Here is a 20,609-nt window from a genome sequence, read left to right as displayed (position 1 = left end):
ATAAGGACAATCGAGAGCTATACTATCATTTATTTCAAAGGAATGTTCTTCAGCATTACAACAAGATTGTCTTCATAAAATATAACAGGATCTCAGGGTTTTATAGAGAGACATTAGCTTTCAAGAATATTCTAAGGATAAGTATAAATTTACCTAGGAATCACTGGAAGTTCCAAAGGTATTAGTCCAGTTTACTTCTATTTCTTTTAGATGGGTGGGTGGCTAACACTAACCTCATTTTACGGAGTCTTCTAACAGATTAAGTCTATGGACGATCTGAGATATGCAAACAGCACATTAGAGAGAGAACAAGATTTATCTACAAGACAGGGCTCTGCCATTTACCAGCTGTATATTCTTGGGCAAATCATTTAAAAATATCTGTTTATTTTTAGTGAGGGAAGAAAAGACGAGGAGCTTGAACTAGGTGATTTCCAAGGATACTTCCAATTCTGACATTCTATGATTCTAAGTTTGATCATCAAAATTCAGGAATATTTACAACAGAGGTAGAGTTTATTTCATTCATTCATTTAACAAGGAATTATTGTCTGGTTTGTGTAAGCCATTAGGCTGGTTTTTTGGACTGGGCCCTACCTAAGTGGAACAAAAGACTATGTGGCCTAACTACTCCACTCAACCCCACTTACTAGCAGGAAGGGAACTTGGATTAGTTTAGATTAGTAGCTCTCAAACTTTAGCCTGCATCAAAATCACCAGGAATACTTGTGAAAACAGATTGCTGGGCCTCATCCCCAGGTTTCTGATTCAGTAGACCTCGGATGGAGCCTGAGAATTTGTGTATCTAACACGTTCCCAGATGATGCTGACACTGCTGGTTCAGGGGCACACTGTCAGAGCCACTGACTCAGATAAAGAGAAAGACCATAGAGGGGTCAAGTCTTATATGCCAGGAGTTACTACTCTACAGGTGTTGTTCTTGCCTTTTCTGCACACTTTTTCATCTCCATTTTCCTTGTAACAATGTCCACTCCCTCTCCTTTGAGAAGCAGTTAAATTCCTATTCTTTGTGATTCTGGTGAAACTGCTGATCTGGGGATAGAAATGTGACTCAAACTAAGATAGAAATGTAACGTGACGGGGCCATCACATCACTACATCTCTCCAGTCACATCGACTGGTCTTAGGGGGAAACACATGACCAAAGACAAGCCAGCTGCAGAGTTCTGCCCTAGAATTTTCCAAATCGAAGACAGAAGGATAGTTCATTCTTTCCCTTTGTAAAACAAACTAAAAGGATATGACTCCACCCTGGTCAGCAGCTACATGCAATAGGAGAATGAAGGCAACAAACAAAATGGAAGCTGAAGTGAAAGACAGACAGACAGAGGTAAGGTGATCATAAAATTAAGTCCCTGATATAGTTCTATCTGAGTCAGGCTGTACACTTGTTCTTCCCAGTTACAAAAGGCGGTGCGTTCTGTACTGTAATTGGTGCCTGACATGCTCTTTTACTAAATTCTTTAATGTGGGGTCCAAAGAGAATAAAAGGATGTTGTAAGGCAGAAACACACAAAAGTAGCTTAGTTTTGGACCTTTGGATAAGCTTGAATATGTAAAAGCAAGCATTCTATATCCCTATAGGTTTTGAGTATCTCTGTAGAATTCCTATAGCCCTCACTTTCTATCTCTAAAGGTACTTAAATATTCAGTCATACACTATAGTTATAATCTATGCATTTGTATTTCCCACTACTACAAAAAGGCACAGACCTTGGGGTAAAAATACTAAATTTGTATATCTAGAATATACAAATAACTCCTACAAATCAATAAGAAAAGGACAAACAAATAGGAAAATGGGCAAAGAAATGTCCAAATGGTCAGTAAAAATCATTAGTCATCAGGGAAATCCTCATTAAAAACACAATGAGATACCACCTCACATTTTCCAAAATTAAAAAGACTGCTGATATCTTGTATAAATAAGACTATAGAGCAATGGGACCTGTCATATATTTTTATTTAGTCTGTAAATTGGCACAATCACTTTGGAAAACCATTTGACATATACTAAATTTAACTGTCTGCATATCCTAAGACTCAGAAATTCCATTTCTACACATATACCAAACAGAAATGCATGCACGTTTGCACTAAGAATCTGGAAACATCACTCATCCCAACGTCTATTGATAGTAGAATGGATAAATTGTGATATTTTCATCCAATGGATTACTATACAGCAATAAAAATTAATGAACTACAGTTTCATAAAACTTACATAATGTTGAGCAAACAAAGCCAGACACAAAGGACTATATTCTGTATACTTCCACGTGTCAACTTTAAAGAGAATTAAGTAAAACGAAACAATGGTGTTTAAGGATGCACACTTATAAAGACAAAGAAGTACTTATCATAAAATCAGATTACTGATTACCTTTGGTGATGGGGAAAACAGGGTGGCATCTAGAAGGCAGCACCAGGAAGACTAATGAAGTATGGTAAGATTCTATTTCTTGACCTGGTTGATAGTCATATGGTTGTTTGTGTCACGAAAATTCACTAAGCTGTACATTTTTGCTTTTTATACTCTGTGTTAAATTTTGCAACTAAAAAGTTTTAAAAAGCACATTCAATTCAAATCTTTCAAAACATTTATGTTATGTTTTTTTATAATTTTTAATACTAAAGTTTAACATTAGAAAGTCCTCAGAGCTAGTGGTGTTAAAGTTCATAAGATCATAAAAGGAACTTTTTCCAATTACACATGTGCTGTTCTCTCAGATGCTATCAAGCAATAAGCAAACATTACACCAGAGGAATGTACATAACGAGCTATGTAAATATTCCACCTAACAATCTATACTCTAACACATCATTCCCAGAAATGCTATCATTCTATATCTAAATGTCGAGTGTTTCTTCAGAATAATTGGTATACCAAGAAAAAAAAAGTCAACCAAAAACAGCTTATTCATTTTAGCAGCTGTGATACTATTGTAATAACTTCAAACAACTATATTTGAAGTGGACAGGGAGGTTTGGTCCCTCTTTAGTATTATATGCTATTCAGAAATGCAATATACTTAACACAGTACTTTTCCACTTTATGGTGGAAAAATTATGTTTATACTTATGTGTGTTTTCCATTTAGATAAAAATGTTATCTGCTGAAAAGTGTCTTAGAGTCACAAATGACCTGAGATTCCTTTTAGGGAGCAAACAATGAAAGACAGGGACATGTTACAGGATAATGTTCCAACATTTTCCCAGAGCCTATCTTTCTCTGATTGATGAATGAAAACTGACAGTAACAGAATGCTACATTTTTATCAATTTACTACTTCAGAAAGATAATTATCTAAGAGGTAACTTTGTAACCAAACTATATTAAGAACTCCTACAAATCAATAAGTAGAATATACATTTTAGAAATGGATAAAAGATACAAAAAAGTAATACATATAAGAAATATTCACAGAAAAAATAAGCATGACCAATAAACATATGAAAAGATGCTAAACATTAATAATAATTAAAGAATGTTAATTAAAATATGATAACATTTTCTTCTCTATTGGCAAAAATGAAGAAGATCAAGAATATCCAATGTTGATAAGGGTATGAAAAACTAAAAGTACTTATATATTGATGGTAGGAGTATAAATTGGTACAAACTTTTTGAAAGGTGATTTGATAGTATCTATAAAATTTAAACACATACACCTACCCTAATACCCAGCAACCCCAATTTTTAAATCTATCCTATGAAAATATTAGTGAAAGTGTGTAAAAAATATTTTTAAGGATATTTATCATAGCATCAGCATGGAAGAATGAGTAAGCAAATTTTGGAATACACAGTGGACTATTAAACACTCATTTGAAATGCAGAATATCTTTGTTACTAATTTGAAAGATGTCCAAGATGCACTGTTAAGCAATGAAAATAAATTGCAGAAAATTATATATAGCATTTCCTTTTTATTTTTGGGAAAAAAAAAGTCTGCACATATGTATATATGTCAGCATAGAAAAAAGTCTGCAGGTATACACAACAAACAAACTCTTATCAGTGGTAACCTCTGGAGGGGAAGAGTGTTTTGTTTTGGAGATTAGGAATAGGGAAGAATTTTAATCTTTTATTTAATACTCCATATTGTTTGAATTCATTTTAATGAGTATATATTAATTTTTCCTTAAAGAAGTATTTAAATATAACATTTTTGAGTTTTTAATTTAACTAATTGACTCATTTTGGAGTTTCTTTGTTACTGTAATATTTTACGAATATTTTATGAACTAAGAGTTACTTTATGGTCAGACTGAGACTATTCTCTTAGAACCTGTAAAGGAAAACAACAAAAAACACCTAGAAATAGCAATCCTCTACCAGAGGCAGCATCAGTTCATTTTACTGAGGGATAAATTAAATTGAAAGTAAATGTTTGAGCTTAGTAACTACACAAAGCATTTTAAACAACAAAGATAGTAAAGTTAGACAAAGATGAAAACCTACCTGGACGATATCCAAAACCATGCCAGCTGAGACTGTTCCAAAACCAGCCAGCAAAAATGGCACAAGGATTTGCAGCGCCATGACACCACTGGATTCCTTCGGCAATTTCTGGTTTGCTTCCACGATGGCATCTTCGTCACCCTCACTGGATGTATCTTCATCCTGTAACATGGCAGTAGTCTCTGAAGCCTCCCTTCCATCACAGTAACTGTAGGAGGCATAGTCCTCATACTTCTGGCCACAGCTTGATGGCGTGTGCCCATTATTGCCGTGATAAGACTGCTCTGAGAAACTGTGATACTCCACGTGTTGCTCAGATCTCATGTTTTTAGTCTGTGCTGCAGTTGATAATCCGTCTTGCCAAATGCCGTTTGCTTTCTTGTGCCTGTCTTCCTGGTTCTTCTGGTAAATTACTGGAACCATACTCAACAGTAAGTTTAAAAACTTATCTGACTGAATTGTATTTAAGCTTAAAGTCCAGTCTACAAAGGCTCCTCCGCTGTTGGGACCACCACTTGTTTTGTTAGTAATAGATCTTCCTTTACTATTAGTCATATTGTCATCGCAAAAGACCCTGTACTCCTTAGATCTCAAGCTTCATGAACCACAACAGATGAATCAGAACCACAGAAACGCTGGTTTAAATTAAGATGTTGACTTCATTTTGCAGGAAATAATGTTTCCAGTAACAAAAGATGTTTAGAAGTTGCACAGAGGGATCGGATCTGAAAAGAAAAAAATAAAATAATTTTTAGAAATCAGATTAACTGGGGCCGGCCCCGTGGTGTAGTGGTTAAGTTTGGCATGCTCTGCTTTGGTGGCCCGGGTTCGCAGGTTCAGATCCCAGGCATGGACCTACACCACTCATCAGCCATGCTGTGGCAGTGACCCACATATAAAGCAGAGGAAGACTGGCACAGATGTTAGCTCAGGGCTAATCTTGCTCAGGCCAAAAAAAAGTGTGTGTGTGGGAGCAGAAATTGGCAACAGATGTTAGCTCAGGGCTAATCTTGCTCAGCAAAAAAAAAATCAGATAAACTATCTTGATACTTAAAATTTTCATAGTTAAAGGCATAAAACACATGTTTCTAAACCAACCCTAAGGTACTTACACTATACTTTGTGGGCTTAACACATAACTGCTTTATGCCATACAACTGCTCTGTACACAGAAATATAATACAGAGCTATTTTTTGTGCTCAATCTTGGTTAAAAGTGTTTCCTATCTTTGCATACTTTATGTAGTTAACACCTATGTAAAGTCTTCAGTTGCCCCCGAAGTTTTACAGCAGACAACCTTATTAAAGTGATGGTTTCTATTACTATAGAGGTCTGAGAATCAAATTGCTACAACTCTTTACATGTATTGGTACACAATAAAAGGTAAGGTATATGGCATTATATTTTAAACATATTAAACAATAAACCATGTTACTTTATTTACAACTTAATATACATTTTAAGATAATATACAACACACATATACACCCAGGCCTGTCTTATACTTCCAAGAACATCCAAGATCAAGAAATTGGCACTGACGTCAGCAGCATGGAAGAGTAAGTTGCTCCCTTTGTCTCACCCCTCTAAGTTATAAACAGTAGGACAGCCATAGACTAACAAAAGATCCTCTGCACAGAACACCAGAACGCCTGAGCGATCCATACATCTAAACATCTGACGGTGAGTGCACTGGACCTTGTGGAGGCAGTGGAACCAGGGAAGCAGTGGCAGCAGCTTCCAAGACTGGAGCCTCCAGGAACTGTGACAGCACCTACAAATGAAAGTTCCAGGAATCGAGGCAATGCACATGACCAGAGGCTCCAGGAACTGCAGTGGCACCCACGACCCAGCCCCCTACCCCTGGTGGCAGTACCTGCAACCCTGACCTCCCAGCAGCAGGGACTGCAGCCAAGACCCAGGTACCCCTGGCAGCGGTGACAGTGCCTGTGACCTGAGGTTCCAGAAACTGCAGTGGCACCCAAGACTAAAGCCTCCAGGAACCGCAGCAGTACCTGCAATCCAGGTACATCCCATCACAGTAGTGGTGGTGCCCATGACCCTGGCCTGCCCAGGGTCAGTGACACCCTGAACCCAGTGCCCCCAGCAGCAGCAGTGTCAGTGTTGGCACCCCCAGAAAACCTGGGAGCAAGTGGAGGAAGCACTCATGACAGCAGCCTCCTGGCCACAGCAGTGCCCAAGGCCACAGAGAGCCTAGTAGCAGCAACAGGAGAGCCTGTGACCCCAGACCCCCCAGCTGCAGCAGCACCTGCAATCCCAGACCCTCCACCAACAGCAGTGACGCTTGTGGACCCAACAATCCCAGCATGGTGGAGGTGCCTAGGACCCTGGCTCTTGACCCCACCCCCACTCTCTGCCCTGGTGGGAAAACCTGCAACCCAGGTGAACCCAGAAGCAGCAGAGGTGCTTGCCAGCCTGGTGACCCTAGTGGTACGCCTGCAACCATAGTGACACAGGAAGCAGCAAGGCGCCAGCAACCTGGGAGGCACAAACAGCACAACAGGGCATGGAAGACAACTCTGCCAGAGGCAGTGGAGGGTGGAAAATTCCAGCTCTCAAATACAACCAGAACTAGCTCAGAATCAAAGTAAACAAAACCTTACCTAAATAAGAAAGGTGTTCACTACCACAAATGCAACAGCAGAGGAACAACTCATCAAGCACCATGAAAAATTACAGCAACAAGGTATCATACACAGAAAATGTCAATTCTCCAAAAACCAAACTTGAAGTTATGGAAGGTTGCATTCTAATTAAGAAAGAATTCAAAATAGCTGTCATGAAGAAACTCAAAGAACTACAAGAAAAATCAGAAAGACAGTTCAATGAGCTAAGGAATAAAATTAATGAAAGGAAGAAGTGCTACACCAAAGAAATTGAAATTATAAAAAAGAACCAAACAGAAATTCTGGAGCTGAAGAACACAATAAATGAGATGCAAAATAAAGTAGAAAGCACAAGAAATAGAGCAGACCATATGGAAGAGAGAATTAGCAAGTTCAAAGATAGAATTCTAGAAACGATTCAGGTGCAAGAGGAGAGAGAACTAAAACTTTAAAAAAATGAAGAAATTCTATGAGAACTATCCAACTCAATTAGGAAAAGCGACATAAGAATAATGAGTATCCCAGAAGGCGAGGAGAGGGAGAAGGGAGCAGAGAATTTATTTAAAGAAATAATAGCTGAGAATTTCCCAAACCTGGGGAAGGAACTGGATATACAAGTACATGAAGCTAATAGAATACCTATTTATCTCAATGCAAAAAGACATTCTCCAAGACATCTTATGTTAAAACTGTCAAAAGTCAATGACAAAGAAAGAATATTAAAGGCAACCAGGTAGGAAAAAAGCAATAACCTACAAGGAAACCTCCATTAGGGTATAAGCAGATTTCTCAGCAGAAACCCTATAGTCCAGGAGAGAGTGGCATGATATATTCAAAATATTGACAGATAAAAACCTCAGCCAAGAATACTTTATCCAGTAAAGATATCTTTCAAATATGAAGGAGAAATAAAGGCCTTCCCAGACAAATAAAAGCTGAGGGAGTTCACTGCCACTAAACCTGCCCTACAAGAAATGTTGAAGAGAACTCTCCCACCTAAAATGAAAAGGCAAAGGTAAACAAAGCTTTGAGCAAGGTGATAAGTTGATAGATAGAAACAGAAAATTGCAACTCTATATCAGAATAGATTCATAAACACTTAATTATAACATAAAGGTTAAAGGGAAAGGAAGCATTAAAAATGACTACAGCCACTTTAATTTGATAATGAACTCACAATACAAAAAGGGACAATTTGTGAAAACAAAAACATAGAAAGGGAAGAGGACAAGGACAGAATCTGCATAGGCAAATGAAGATAAGATGCTATCAGAAGAAAAAGGCCTATCTCATCTATGAGATCTTTTATACAAACCTCATGGTAACCACAAAACAAAAATTCAAAGCAGAGTTACAAAACATAAAAAAAGAGTAAACAGAAAAACATCACAGAAAACCACCAAACTGAAATGGCAGACAGAAATACAAGAAAAAAGAAACAATGGAAATATAGAGCAACCATAAAACAAAAGATAAAATGGCAGCATTAAGCCCTCATATATCAATAATCACCCTAGGGGCCAGCCTCGTGGCCGAGCGGTTAAGTTCATGTGCTCCGCTGTGGTGGCCCAGGGTTTCGCTGGTTTGGATCCTGGGTGCGGACATGGCACCACTCGTCAGGCCATGTTGAGGTGGCATCCCACATGCCACAACTAGAAGGGCCTGCAACTAAGATATACAACTATGTACCAGGGGGATTTGGGGAGATAAAGCAGGAAAAAAGAAAGATTGGCAACAGTTGTTAGCTCAGGTGCCAATCTTAAAATAAATAAATAATCACCCTAAATGTAAATAGATTGAATTCACCAATCAAAAGACACAGAGGATTAAAAAACAATATGTCACTTCCAGGAGATCCATCTCAGCTCTGAAGACAAACATAGGCTCAAAGTAAAGAGATGGAAGATGATACTCCAAGCACATAGCAACCAAAAGTGAGTGTAACAGTATTTATATCAGACAAAATAGACTTTAAGCCAAAAACAATAACAGGAGACAAAGATGGACATTATAAAATGACAAAAGGGCAATCTATCAAGAAGACATAACATTTATCAATATATATGCACCTAACATAGGAGCACCAAACTATATAAAGCAACTATTAACAGACCTAAAGGGAGAAATTGACAACAATAATAGGAGGGAACTTTAATACCCCACTTACATCAATGGATAAACCATTCAGACAGAAAGTTAACAAGGAAATGGCCTTAAATGAAACACTAGACCAGACAGACTTAATAGAGAGAGATATATAACATTCCATACAAAAGCAGCAGAATACACATTCTTCTCAAGTGCACATGGCACATTCTCAAAGACAGATCATATGCTAGGAAACAAAACGAATCTCAATAAATTTAAAAAGACTGAAATCATATCAAGCATCTTTTCCAACCACAATGGTATGAAACTAGAAATCAAGTACAAGAGGAAAGCTGGAAAACTCATAAATAAGTGGACAGTAAACAACCTGCTACTGAAAAATTATTGGATAAACAGAAAAATCAAAGGAGAAATCAAAAAATACCTAGAGACAAATGAAAATGAAAACACAACATACCAAAATCTATGGGATACAGCAAAAGCAGTACTAAGAGGGAAGTGTGTGTGTATATATAGCACTAGAGGCCCACCTTAAGAAACAAAAAAAAATCTCAAACAATCTAACTCCATATCTGAAGGAACTAGAAAAAAGAAGAACAAACAAAGCCCAAAGTCAGTAGAAGAAAGGAAATAATAAAAATCAGAGTGGAAATAATGAAATAGAGACCAAAAAGACAATAGAAAAGATCAATGAAACTAAGAGGTGGTACTTTCAAAAGACAAACAAAATCAACAAACCTTTAGCTAGAGTCACTAAGAAAAAAAGAGCAAAGTTTCAAATAAATAAAATCAGAAATGAAAGAGGAGAAATTACAATGGATACCATAGAAATACAAAGGCTTAGAAGAGAATACTATGACAAGCTACATGCCAACAAATTGGATAATCTAAAAGAAATGGAAAAATTCTTAGAATCATACAACCTTCCAAAACTGAATCAAGAAGAAATGGAGAATCTGAATTTTAAGACCAATCACTAGTAAAGAGATTGAAACAGTAAGAAAAACCCTCCCAAAAAAACAAAAGTCCAGGAAGAGACAGCTTCCCTGGTGAATTCTATCAAATATTCAAAGATTTAATACCTATCCTTCTCAAACTCTTCCAAAAAACTGAAGAGGAGGGGATGCTTCCTAACCTATTCTACAAGGCCACATTACCCTGATACCAAAACCAGACAAGGACAACACAAAAAGGAAAATTACAGGCCAATATTGCTGATGAACATAGATGCAAAAATCCTCAATAAAATATTAGCAAATCAAATACAACAATACATTGAAAGGATCATACATCACAATCAAGGGGGATTTATTCCAGGGATGCAAGGATGGTTCAACATTCACAAACCAATCAATGTGATACACCACATTAACAAAATGAAGACTAAAAATCACATTATCATCTCAATAGATGCAAAGAAAGCATTTGACAAAATTCAGCATTTATGATTAAAAAATCTCCACAAAATGGGTATAGAAGGAAAGTACCTCAACATAAGAAAGGCCATATATGACAAACCCACAGCCAACATAATACTCAACAGGGAAAAACTGAAAGCCATCCCTCTGAGAACAGGACCAAGACAAGGATGCCCACTTTCGCCACTCTTATTCAACACAGTACTGGAGGTTTGGGTGAGAGCAATTAGGCAAGAAAAAGAAATAAAAGGTATCCAAATTGGAAATGAAGAAGTAAAACTGTCATTATTTGCAGGTGACATGATTTTATATATAGAAATCCTAAAGAATCCACCAAAAAACTAGTAGAAATAATAAACGACTACAGGAAAGTTGCCAGGTACAAAATCAACATACAAAAATCAGTTGCATTTCAATACACTAACAATGAACTAGCAGAAAGAGAAATCAAGACTACAATCTCATTTACAATCACAACAAAAAGAATAAAATACCTAGGAATAAACTTAACCAAAGACAGTAAAGACCTACACAGTGAAAACTATAGGACATTGTTGAAAGAAATCGAAGAAGACACAAAGAAATGGAAAGACATTCCATGCTCATGGATTGGAATAGTTAACTTAGTTAAATGTCCATATTACCTAAACAATGTACAGATTCAATGCAATCCCTATCAAAATCCCAATGACATTTTTCACAGAAATAGAACAAAGAATCCTAAAATTTATATGGAACAACGAAAGACCCTGAATAGCAAAAGCAATCCTGAGAAAAAAGAACAAATCTGGAGGTATCACACTCCTTGATTTCAAAATATACTACAAAGCTATGGTAATCAAAACAGTATAGTCCTGGCAGAAAAACAGACACACAAATCAATGAAACAGAACTGAAAGCCCAGAAATAAAACCACACATTTATAGACAGCTAATTTCAACAAAACAGTCAAGAATGTACAATGGAGAAAGGAAAGTCTTTTCAATAAATGGTGCTGGGAAAACTGGACAGTCACATACAAAAGAATGAAAGTAGACCACTATCTTACACCATACACAAAAATTAACTCAAAATAGATTAAAGACTTGAAGGTAAGACCTGAAACCATAAAACTCCTAGAGGAAAACATAGGCAGTACACTCTTTGACATCAGTCTCAGCAGTCTTTTGAGTATGTCTCCTCAGGCAAGGGAAACAAAAGAAAAATAAACAAATGGGACTATACCAAACTAAAATGCTTCTACATGGCAAAGGACACCACCAACAAAACGAAAAGATACCCTAGCAACTAGGAGAAGATATTTGCAAATCATATATTCAATAAGAGGTTAATATCCAAAATATATAAAGAACTCATAAAACTCAACAACAAAACAACCTGATTACAAAATGGGCAAAGGATCTGAACAGACATTTTTCCAAAGAAGATACACAGATAGCCAATAGGCACATGAAAACATGTTCAACATCACTAATTATTAGGGAAATGCAAGTGAAAACCACAATGAGGTGTTGCCTCACACCCATCAGAATGGCTATTATTAAAAAGACAAGAAATAACAAGTGTTGGAGAGGATGTAGAGAAAAGGGAACCTTCATACACTGCTGGTGGGAATGTAAATTGGTATAGCCACTATGGAAAACATTATGGTGACTTCTCAAAAAGTTAAAAATAAAACTACCTTATGATCCAGCTATTCCACTTCTGGGAATTTATCCAAAGAATATAAAAACACTAATTTGAAAAGACATATGTACCCCTATGTTCATTGCAGCATTATTCAAAGTAGCCAAGACTTGGAAACAACTTAACTCCCCATAGATGGATAAATGGATATAGAAGACATGATAGACACACACACACACACACACACACACACACACACACAATGGAATATTACTCCACCATAAATAAGATGAAATCTTGCCATTTGTGACAACAAGGATGGACACTGAGGATATTACACTAAGCAAAATAAGTCAGACAGAGAAAGACAAATACCATATGATTTCACTCATATGTGTAAGATAAACAAACAAACACATAGATATAGAGAACAGACTGTTGGTTATCAGAGGGGATGGGAGATGGGGGTAAGGAGAAAGGGGTAAAGGGGCATATGTGTATGGTGACAGATGGAAACTAAACTTTTGGTGGTGAACACAATGTAGGCTATACAGAAGTCAAAATATAATGATGTACACCTGAAATTTATATAATGTTTTAAATCAGTGTCACCTCAATTTAAAAAAAAGTTTTTAAATAATAAACTATTCAATTAAAAAAATACAAAAAAAAAAAAAAAAGAAAAGAAATTGGCACCCATTTGATAAGGGATAGATGACCCCACTGCCTAACTGAACTGCCCATCCACCAAACTAGACTAAGAATTGTTGCTCCCAGTACTGCTGCTTCTAATGAAAATTATCATATTCTTCAATATTTGTTTTTGATGCCTTAGAATATCCATCTCCTCTCCTTGGATGGGAAGATCACTAGCAAGGAGAGGCAAAGAGAAGGGGCTACATAAGGGACAAGTGGGTGCTCGGGCCTGCCTCATCTATTTCACATTCACTCACTTTCCTTCCTTCCCTCTTGTGATTATGGAGGGTTCTGGAATTCCTGCTGGAGAACATTCTTAATAGGTTCTAGGACCCTAGAGCTACTGACTCAGAATATCTATGTTTGAGGTCTATATATCTTTTTAGCTCCCCAAGTGACTACGGTGCAGACCTCCTATAGACTTGTACTAAGAATCCAGTGGGTAAATTAAGTACTAGTTGCCATTTTTTGCCACATGCAGGTTGATCAGTAAACAGAGAAAGTCCATGTTTAAAGAAAATCAGATCAATCAAACCTATGTCCAGAGTGAAGCAGAGAAGAAACCAAGTAGTCCCAGAGAGAGAAGGCCACAATATGTAATGAGACGTACCTGTACTTCTGGAACTTATGAGGTTCCTGGCAGCCTTCCGTGAGCTAGACTGAGTTTCTCTTCCTTCAACCCATTCACTTCTTTTAAAACAGTGAGCATTTCACTGCCTCAAAGAGATCTTCAATAAAACAAAATACAAAACAAACCTCAAAGGGACTGAGCTTTAAGACAAGTCTATTCCACTGACGGGCCAGTCATGGATAGGCAGTTTCTTCTTCCTCTTGAAGCAGAATTATCTGGCTGATCAAAATGCAAATGCAGAAAAATGTAGACAAACCAGAAAGGATGACAGTGTTTGTATCACCACTTAGTCAACCTAAAGGTCAGAAAGCTCAAAACGCATCCTCGGGAAACTTGACCAACTAACACTACATAGAAAAATGAAGGGGAGGGAAGGGGGAAAAAGAGGCGTGTCCCAAGAAGTCATCTCTCTTAGAATACTTGCAGGACACTACCGAGCACACAGTCTGCACTGAGTTGGCCAGGAGCATCCAGATGCAAAGACACGTCCAGCTCATACCCTTGCTCCTAGCATTCTTCCTTCAGTAAAAGCTATTCAGGAGATTAGATGGTGAGATGGATACTCAACCAGTGCCACTGTGCACAGAGGCCATACAGAGCCTCTGTGTAAATTTAAAGAGTGCCTCTCAGAAAAAGGAAGCCCCATGAGTAGAGACTTGGGCCGGATTTCAGTCCCATGCCATCCCCTCAGCCAAGCACCCTCACGCACTGCAGAATCTGCATTACCTTACAGAGCAGACTGGGCAGTGGGGTGAAATAGTAAACCATGCTTAAAGAACATAAAACACAAATGGTGGACACGTATTTTTGTTGTTTGCTCAGTAGCTTTCCCTGATTTTTTTGGCCAATGCTATCTCCATTCCTCGTGTGAAACTGTCCTTCCCCACTCCGTGAGGGTCTGGGAGGTCTATCGATCACAGTGCCCTGCCCTCCAGACCACACACTGGCAGGTGACTTGAGCAGGACCTGAGTCCTTCCCTGGAATTTCATACACTTGCTGGCTTACTATTTCCTGAATGCCTACTAGATCTAGGGTCATACGATTAACAAAATAGGCACTGTTCCTGCTTCTAATGGATTTTACTCTGCAGGGAGGAGGAAAAACAATCAGGTGCGCAAATAAATGATAAGATAATTTGTGATAAAGGCTATCACAAGGAAACAGTTGATTGAACAGAAAGCGGACAACTTAAGGGGCTACCTTAGAGGGGAAGGCCTCTGGGAGAGTTTTCTCATTTCCCTTTGGAATGACGTAATTCTGAAGCTGTCACTATGTGTTCCTCCTCAAAGACTTCCCTCTACCTCCACCACCGTCACCATCGCTTAGAAGAAAGCTCATCTATGTTAGAAGGGGATCCACAGAAAGAGAGAATCGGAGCCAGGTGATGATGAGAGGGTCATGACAGCATCATTAGAACCTCAGTCTCATTTATCTAAAGCCCATGCCTCCCCTGCTCTTCCCAATTATATGGGCCAATAACTCTCCTTCATTGCTTAAGCTATTCTGAATAGCGTTTCTGTCCTAACAGCTGTTTTTTAAATAATGCAGTTTGGAAGTAGTGGGAATTATCTTGCTACAGGTGCATACCATGACCACATATCCCCATCCTGACTGAGGAAAATGTGCTTTTTATTTTATCCAATTAATGACTGATCAACAGTTAGTCTAATACATGCTTATTGACAAGTTCTATTGCCTCCCTTAAAGACTCCTTAAACTTTCCTCCTTTAAAGAAATCACTTAGAAACTCATCGAATAACAGATTACAATCAAAACACTTTCTCACTGATTTAAAATAGGTCATGTACATACACACCACTAAATAAAAATTGACTGCTATATACTGTTATTCATCCCTGAATGGGTAAAAACAAGTAAAAATTTAAAAAATAAGTAAATGGGGGCCGGCTAGTGGGGTAGTGGTTAAGTTCACGTGCTCTGCTTTGGCAGCCCAGGGTTCATGGGTTCAGATCCCAGGCATGGACCTGCACACCACTCATCAGGCCATGCTGTGGCAGCATCCCACATAAATAAATAGAGGAAGACTGGCACAGATGTTAGCTCAGGGACAATCTTCCTCAAGCAAAAAAGAAGAAGATTGGCAAGAGCTGTTAGCTCAGGGCAAATCTTCCTCAGCAAAAAAAAAAAGAAGAAGAAGAAGAAGAAAGAAAAAGAAAAAAATTAATAATAAGTAAATAGACTTGGACAAAGGAAACTTTGTGCCTGGCTTTACGGTGCCTAAGTTAAAGAACGCCAGTGGAGATATTTATGGGTCACCCTTTAGCTACTTAGCAGGTTATACTAATCTAGTACCAACATAGCCAAGAATACAGTGTCTTTAAACTTTAGTGGCTTAGGTTTAAATTCTGAATTTTCTTTTTAAGTTATAAAGGAATAAATCTCTAGGAAAAAAGAATGCATTACTTTATTTACTAATGGCCAGTATTTGCACAAAACAGAAGTTTCAAACAAAAAAAAAGCATTAGCAGCAGGTACAATTAGAGTGGTTAAAATTGTCATTTGGGACTTTTTATTTCCAAATTGCTACATGAAAAAAATTATTTATCTATACTTTTCATATAACGTTAATAAAAATAGCAGGCATGATTCAACAACCCTAGAATAGAGCAGCTGTCTCAAATGCTGTTCTTTAGCAGTTTTGTTCCAAAGAGTCTTTAGGTGCTATGCACAGCCAACGAGGGGCAACTCTATTTTAATGCCTTAGACCCGTGTTACTCAAAATACGGCCTAAGGTCAAGCAGCACTGCCACCACCTGGATCACCAGAAACGCAGGGTCTCAGCTCCCGCCCCTACTCCAACCTACTGAATCCAAACCTGCATTTTTAACAGCCTCCCAAGGGATCTGTGTACACATGGAAGTTTGAGAAGCACTTCCTTGTACATTCAAAAAAGAATCTGATTTATATCATTAGACTAAAAATTAGATGTTTTCACACTTTCAAATGTGAACAAGGACACGAGCACTGGTAACACATACAACACTACTTGGGTAAGTGCAAACTGTTATAATCGCTTTGGAAAACAATTTGGCGTTATCTACTAAAACTGAAGACACTTAAGCCCCCATTCCAGCAATTCTGTGCATAAGCACATACCCCAGAGAAACCTGTGCACTGTACACCAGAAGGCACATAAAAGAACGTCCTTAGCAGCATTTTCACACAAGCAAAAAAACTGGAACTAACTCAAAAGAAAAGATGAATTGTGGGCTATTCATACAACGGAATATATGAAGAAGGGTATGATAAATACAAATTCCAAGAGAATGGTTATATTTGGGTAACTGGTATAAAAGCAGACAGGGGGCTTCAAAGGCACTGGTCACATTTTTTCAGCTTGGTAGTAGATACCTAAGTGTTTATTACTGTTCTTTAAACTATTCATATACAGTACATGAGAGCTTCAGTAGGAATGACACTGTGGCAGATTTTATTACTACTCCCAATTACTGTTCTCCTCCTATCAGAGGAGTATGTCTACCTCTTGCCCTGTTACTTACAGGGACTATGGGAGGATTATACTTCCTCATGTCCACTGACGTCAGGTTTGGCCATGTGACTCGCATTTGGCCCATGGAATGAGAGCAGCAGTCACACTTACAAGCACAACAGTTATGTCTCCTTTTCCCACTTTCATGAGAATGGCATGTCCTAGGTAAGTGCTGCTTCTTCAGACTGATCCTGGGACAAAGAAACAAGCAGCTACTGCAGCCAATCCACAGCAACTCACAGGCAACACGTAACACGAGAGAGAAAGCTTTGTTGCTGAAAGCCACTGAAAGTTTGGAATTATTACCACCAGCATGATCCAACAAAAGCTAACCAAAAAAGTACATGTTTAAAAAAGGAATCGGACCCACAGATTCCTGTCCATTTTCGTTTAGGAGACTCTCTGCTATACTGAGTGCTTAAGGGTTCTGTCTACGGTTAAAGAGTTTTAAAACAGTGGTTTCCAGCCGGCCCCGTGGCCGAGTGGTTGAGTTTGTGCGCTCTGCTGCGGCAGCCCAGGGTTTCGCTGGTTCAGATCCTGGGCACAGACATGGCACCACTCATCAGGCCAGGCTGAGGCGGCATCCTACATGCCACAGCTAGAAGGACCCACAATTAAAAAATATACAACTATGTACCAAGGGGCTTTGGGGAGAAAAAGGAGAAATAAAATCTTAAAAAAAAAAAACAAAACAGTGGTTTCCAAACATTAGATCTCATCAACCAGTCAAATTTCCCCCTCAAATTTACCAAGTTAAAAACAATCCTTCCCACCTCATGCCTGTTACAATGGCCATCATTAAAGGGAAAAGAGATAACACATGCTGGTGAGGATGTGGAGAAAAAGGAACCCTTGTGCACTGTTGGTGGGAATGTCAACTGGTGCAGCCACGATGGAAAATAGTATGGAGGTTCCTCAAAAAATTAAAAATAGAACTACCATATGATCCAGCAATTTCACTTGTGGGAATATATCCAAAGGAGATGAAAACACTGACTCGAAAAGATACCTGCACCCCTATGTTCTTTGCAGCATTATTCACAATAGCCAAGACATGGAAACAACCCAAGTGTCCATCAATGGATGAATAGATAAAGAAGTTGTGGTAAATATATATTGGAAAGGAATATTATTCAGCCATAAAAAAATGAGAAAATCCTACTATTTCAACAACATGGACAGACCTTGAGGGCATTAGGCTCGGTGAAATACGTCAGATGGAGACAGACAAATACTGTATGAGCTCACTTACATGAAGAATCTAAAAACAAAATAAAACAAACTCACAGAAAAAGAAACCAGATTTGTGGTTACCAGAGGTGAGGGATAGGAGGGGAAACTGGAGGAAGGTGGTCAAACGGTATAAACTTCCAGTTATAAGATAAATAGGTACTAGGGATGTAATGTACAACATGATATAAGGTCCAACGACTATAGTTACCACTGCTGTTATAATATATACGAAAGTTAAGAGAGTAAATCCTGGGGCCGGCCCTGTGGCCAAGTGGTTAAGTTCGCACGCTCTGCTTCTGTGGCCCAGGGTTAACCGGTTTGGATCCTGGGCGCGGACCTACACACCGCTCATCAAGCCATGCTGAGGCAGCGTCCCACATAGAGGAACTAGAATGACCTGCAACTAGGATACACAACTATGTACTGGGGTTCTGGGGAGGGAAAAGAAAAAGAGGAAGATTGGCAACAGATGTTAGGTCAGGGCCAATCTCCTCACCAAAAGAGAAAAAGCCAGTAAAAAATAAAGCAATATTTCTAAAAACAAACAAACAAACAAACAAAGAGTAAGTCCTAAGAGTTCTCATCAATAGAAGAAAAAATTTTTTTTCCATTTCTTTTTATTGTATCTATACAAGATGATGGATGTTAAGTAAACTTATTGTGGTAATCATTTCACAATATATGTAAGTCAAACCTTTATGCTGTACACCTGAAACCCATATAGTAATGTATGTCAATTATATCTCAATAAAACTAGAAAAATTAAAAAATATATATAATCTAAAAATATATTAAAAAAAAGATCTTTCTCTAAAACATAAGTGTACATTTTAGCACTAGAAATGTAGACAGGACAAAATCCCAGACTAAAAGATAGCCTTTCCAATGAACACATTTAGATTTATGAAAAACTCAATGTTCCCTATGAAAGCTTTGTCATGGGCCAGTTCTGGTCTACAGAGTTGTGTCAGAGAACCATTGACTTAAAGGAAAATAAACTAATACCAGACACTCCTTATGAATTCGACTTGAGTTACAAAAATGAAAAACATTAACGTTAAAATTGTTCATTTTTAAAAGTTAGGAAAAAGAAGAGTATTGTATGTGTGTTGATTTACTAAGCCAGTATCTCAGAGAAAATCTGCTCATTGTGCTGGAGGAGGCATTCTGTTCCATTGCAAAGGTTAAATACACTTGAAAAATCCAGCAGAGCTGTGAGTTAACAGGCCTAAGTGATGCCTAATTACTAAGAAAGGCATTAAATGGGAATTTAATACTTTGTTATCTTCCCATAACAATAAAAAAAAGTTCTGATGTAATCTATTACCAGTAATTATCACATTTAGGCAAAAATCCCAAAACTTGTTGATCACGTGGGTATTTTATATTTGTGTAAATACACATAAAACCACGGTACTATCACACACATCTATACACAAAACAACCCAAAAGTCATATTATGGTTATTATATATTTCTACTTTTGGCACTCTGAAAGTGTGCGTTCTGCTTTCATTTCTCTTTGAGTATATGTCTTCTATATTTCTGTTTGTTAAATGTAGATAGTGATCAAACAGGATGTATTATGTGGTTAGATAAAATAGCTTTCAGATAGGTCATGTCAAACAAAGCTAGACCTTAGCTGATATATACAAATTATTTCCTTGTTTGATAAAAAATTTTGGTACTTTCTTTTCAAAAATATCTACTAAGTAATTAACTGTTTAACTGTATAATAAGTTCATAGGGAAGGATTATATCTATTTAATTTGCCTTTTGCAGCACCCAAACAACAGGTTAACTTTATGGCTGCTCAGTTTTCTTCATCTATTTTCATTTAAAGATGCAAACCTGTATAAACTTAAATCCTCACCAATTTCTCTCAATGACTAACTCCTTCCATTTAAGCAAAAACTATTTTTAAAAGTCTCCGTAGCCTTTTAGATATCAGTTTCATCAGCTGAATTCCTAGCTACTCCACTTCTCATCCAAAATTCCCTTTTCCTGAAGAATCTACCATGAAATCACCTTTCTAGTACAAAGATCAAACAGCTCTTACAGAATCATCCTTTTGGTGTTCTCATGTTCTCTCTGACACAGCTCTCTGCTGTCCTGCCATGACCTCATTGCCAAACCCTCCTCCCTTGAGAACTCATCAGAACCCATGAGGACACCCTAATCCCATTTATGGGGATCAAAGAACTTGACTACTGAATCATATTAAAAACTGTCTTCTCCATTTGAGCTAGCCCTACGGCTATGACTAAAACC

The 20,609-nt window shown here is 37.8% G+C and overlaps 1 protein-coding gene across 2 annotated transcripts in view; it reads right to left on the bottom strand.

Moving 5' to 3' along the window:
• SLC41A2 (solute carrier family 41 member 2) overlaps positions 1–20,609 on the bottom strand; it is a 124,429-nt gene that overhangs the window by 89,346 nt on the left and 14,474 nt on the right. For both annotated transcript variants that reach the window (XM_046646010.1, XM_046646011.1), the window contains exon 2: positions 4,487–5,211. In XM_046646010.1, coding sequence (XP_046501966.1) covers positions 4,487–5,041 — 555 coding nt within the window. In that variant the 5' untranslated portion in view covers positions 5,042–5,211. The remainder of the gene's footprint in view (positions 1–4,486; positions 5,212–20,609) is intronic.

The sequence above is a fragment of the Equus quagga genome, chromosome 19, assembly GCF_021613505.1.
Source record: "Equus quagga isolate Etosha38 chromosome 19, UCLA_HA_Equagga_1.0, whole genome shotgun sequence".
In the NCBI taxonomy this organism is placed as follows: domain Eukaryota; kingdom Metazoa; phylum Chordata; class Mammalia; order Perissodactyla; family Equidae; genus Equus; species Equus quagga.
The sequence above is the reverse complement of the archived record's forward strand: the minus strand, read 5'-3'. Positions and strand labels throughout refer to the sequence as shown.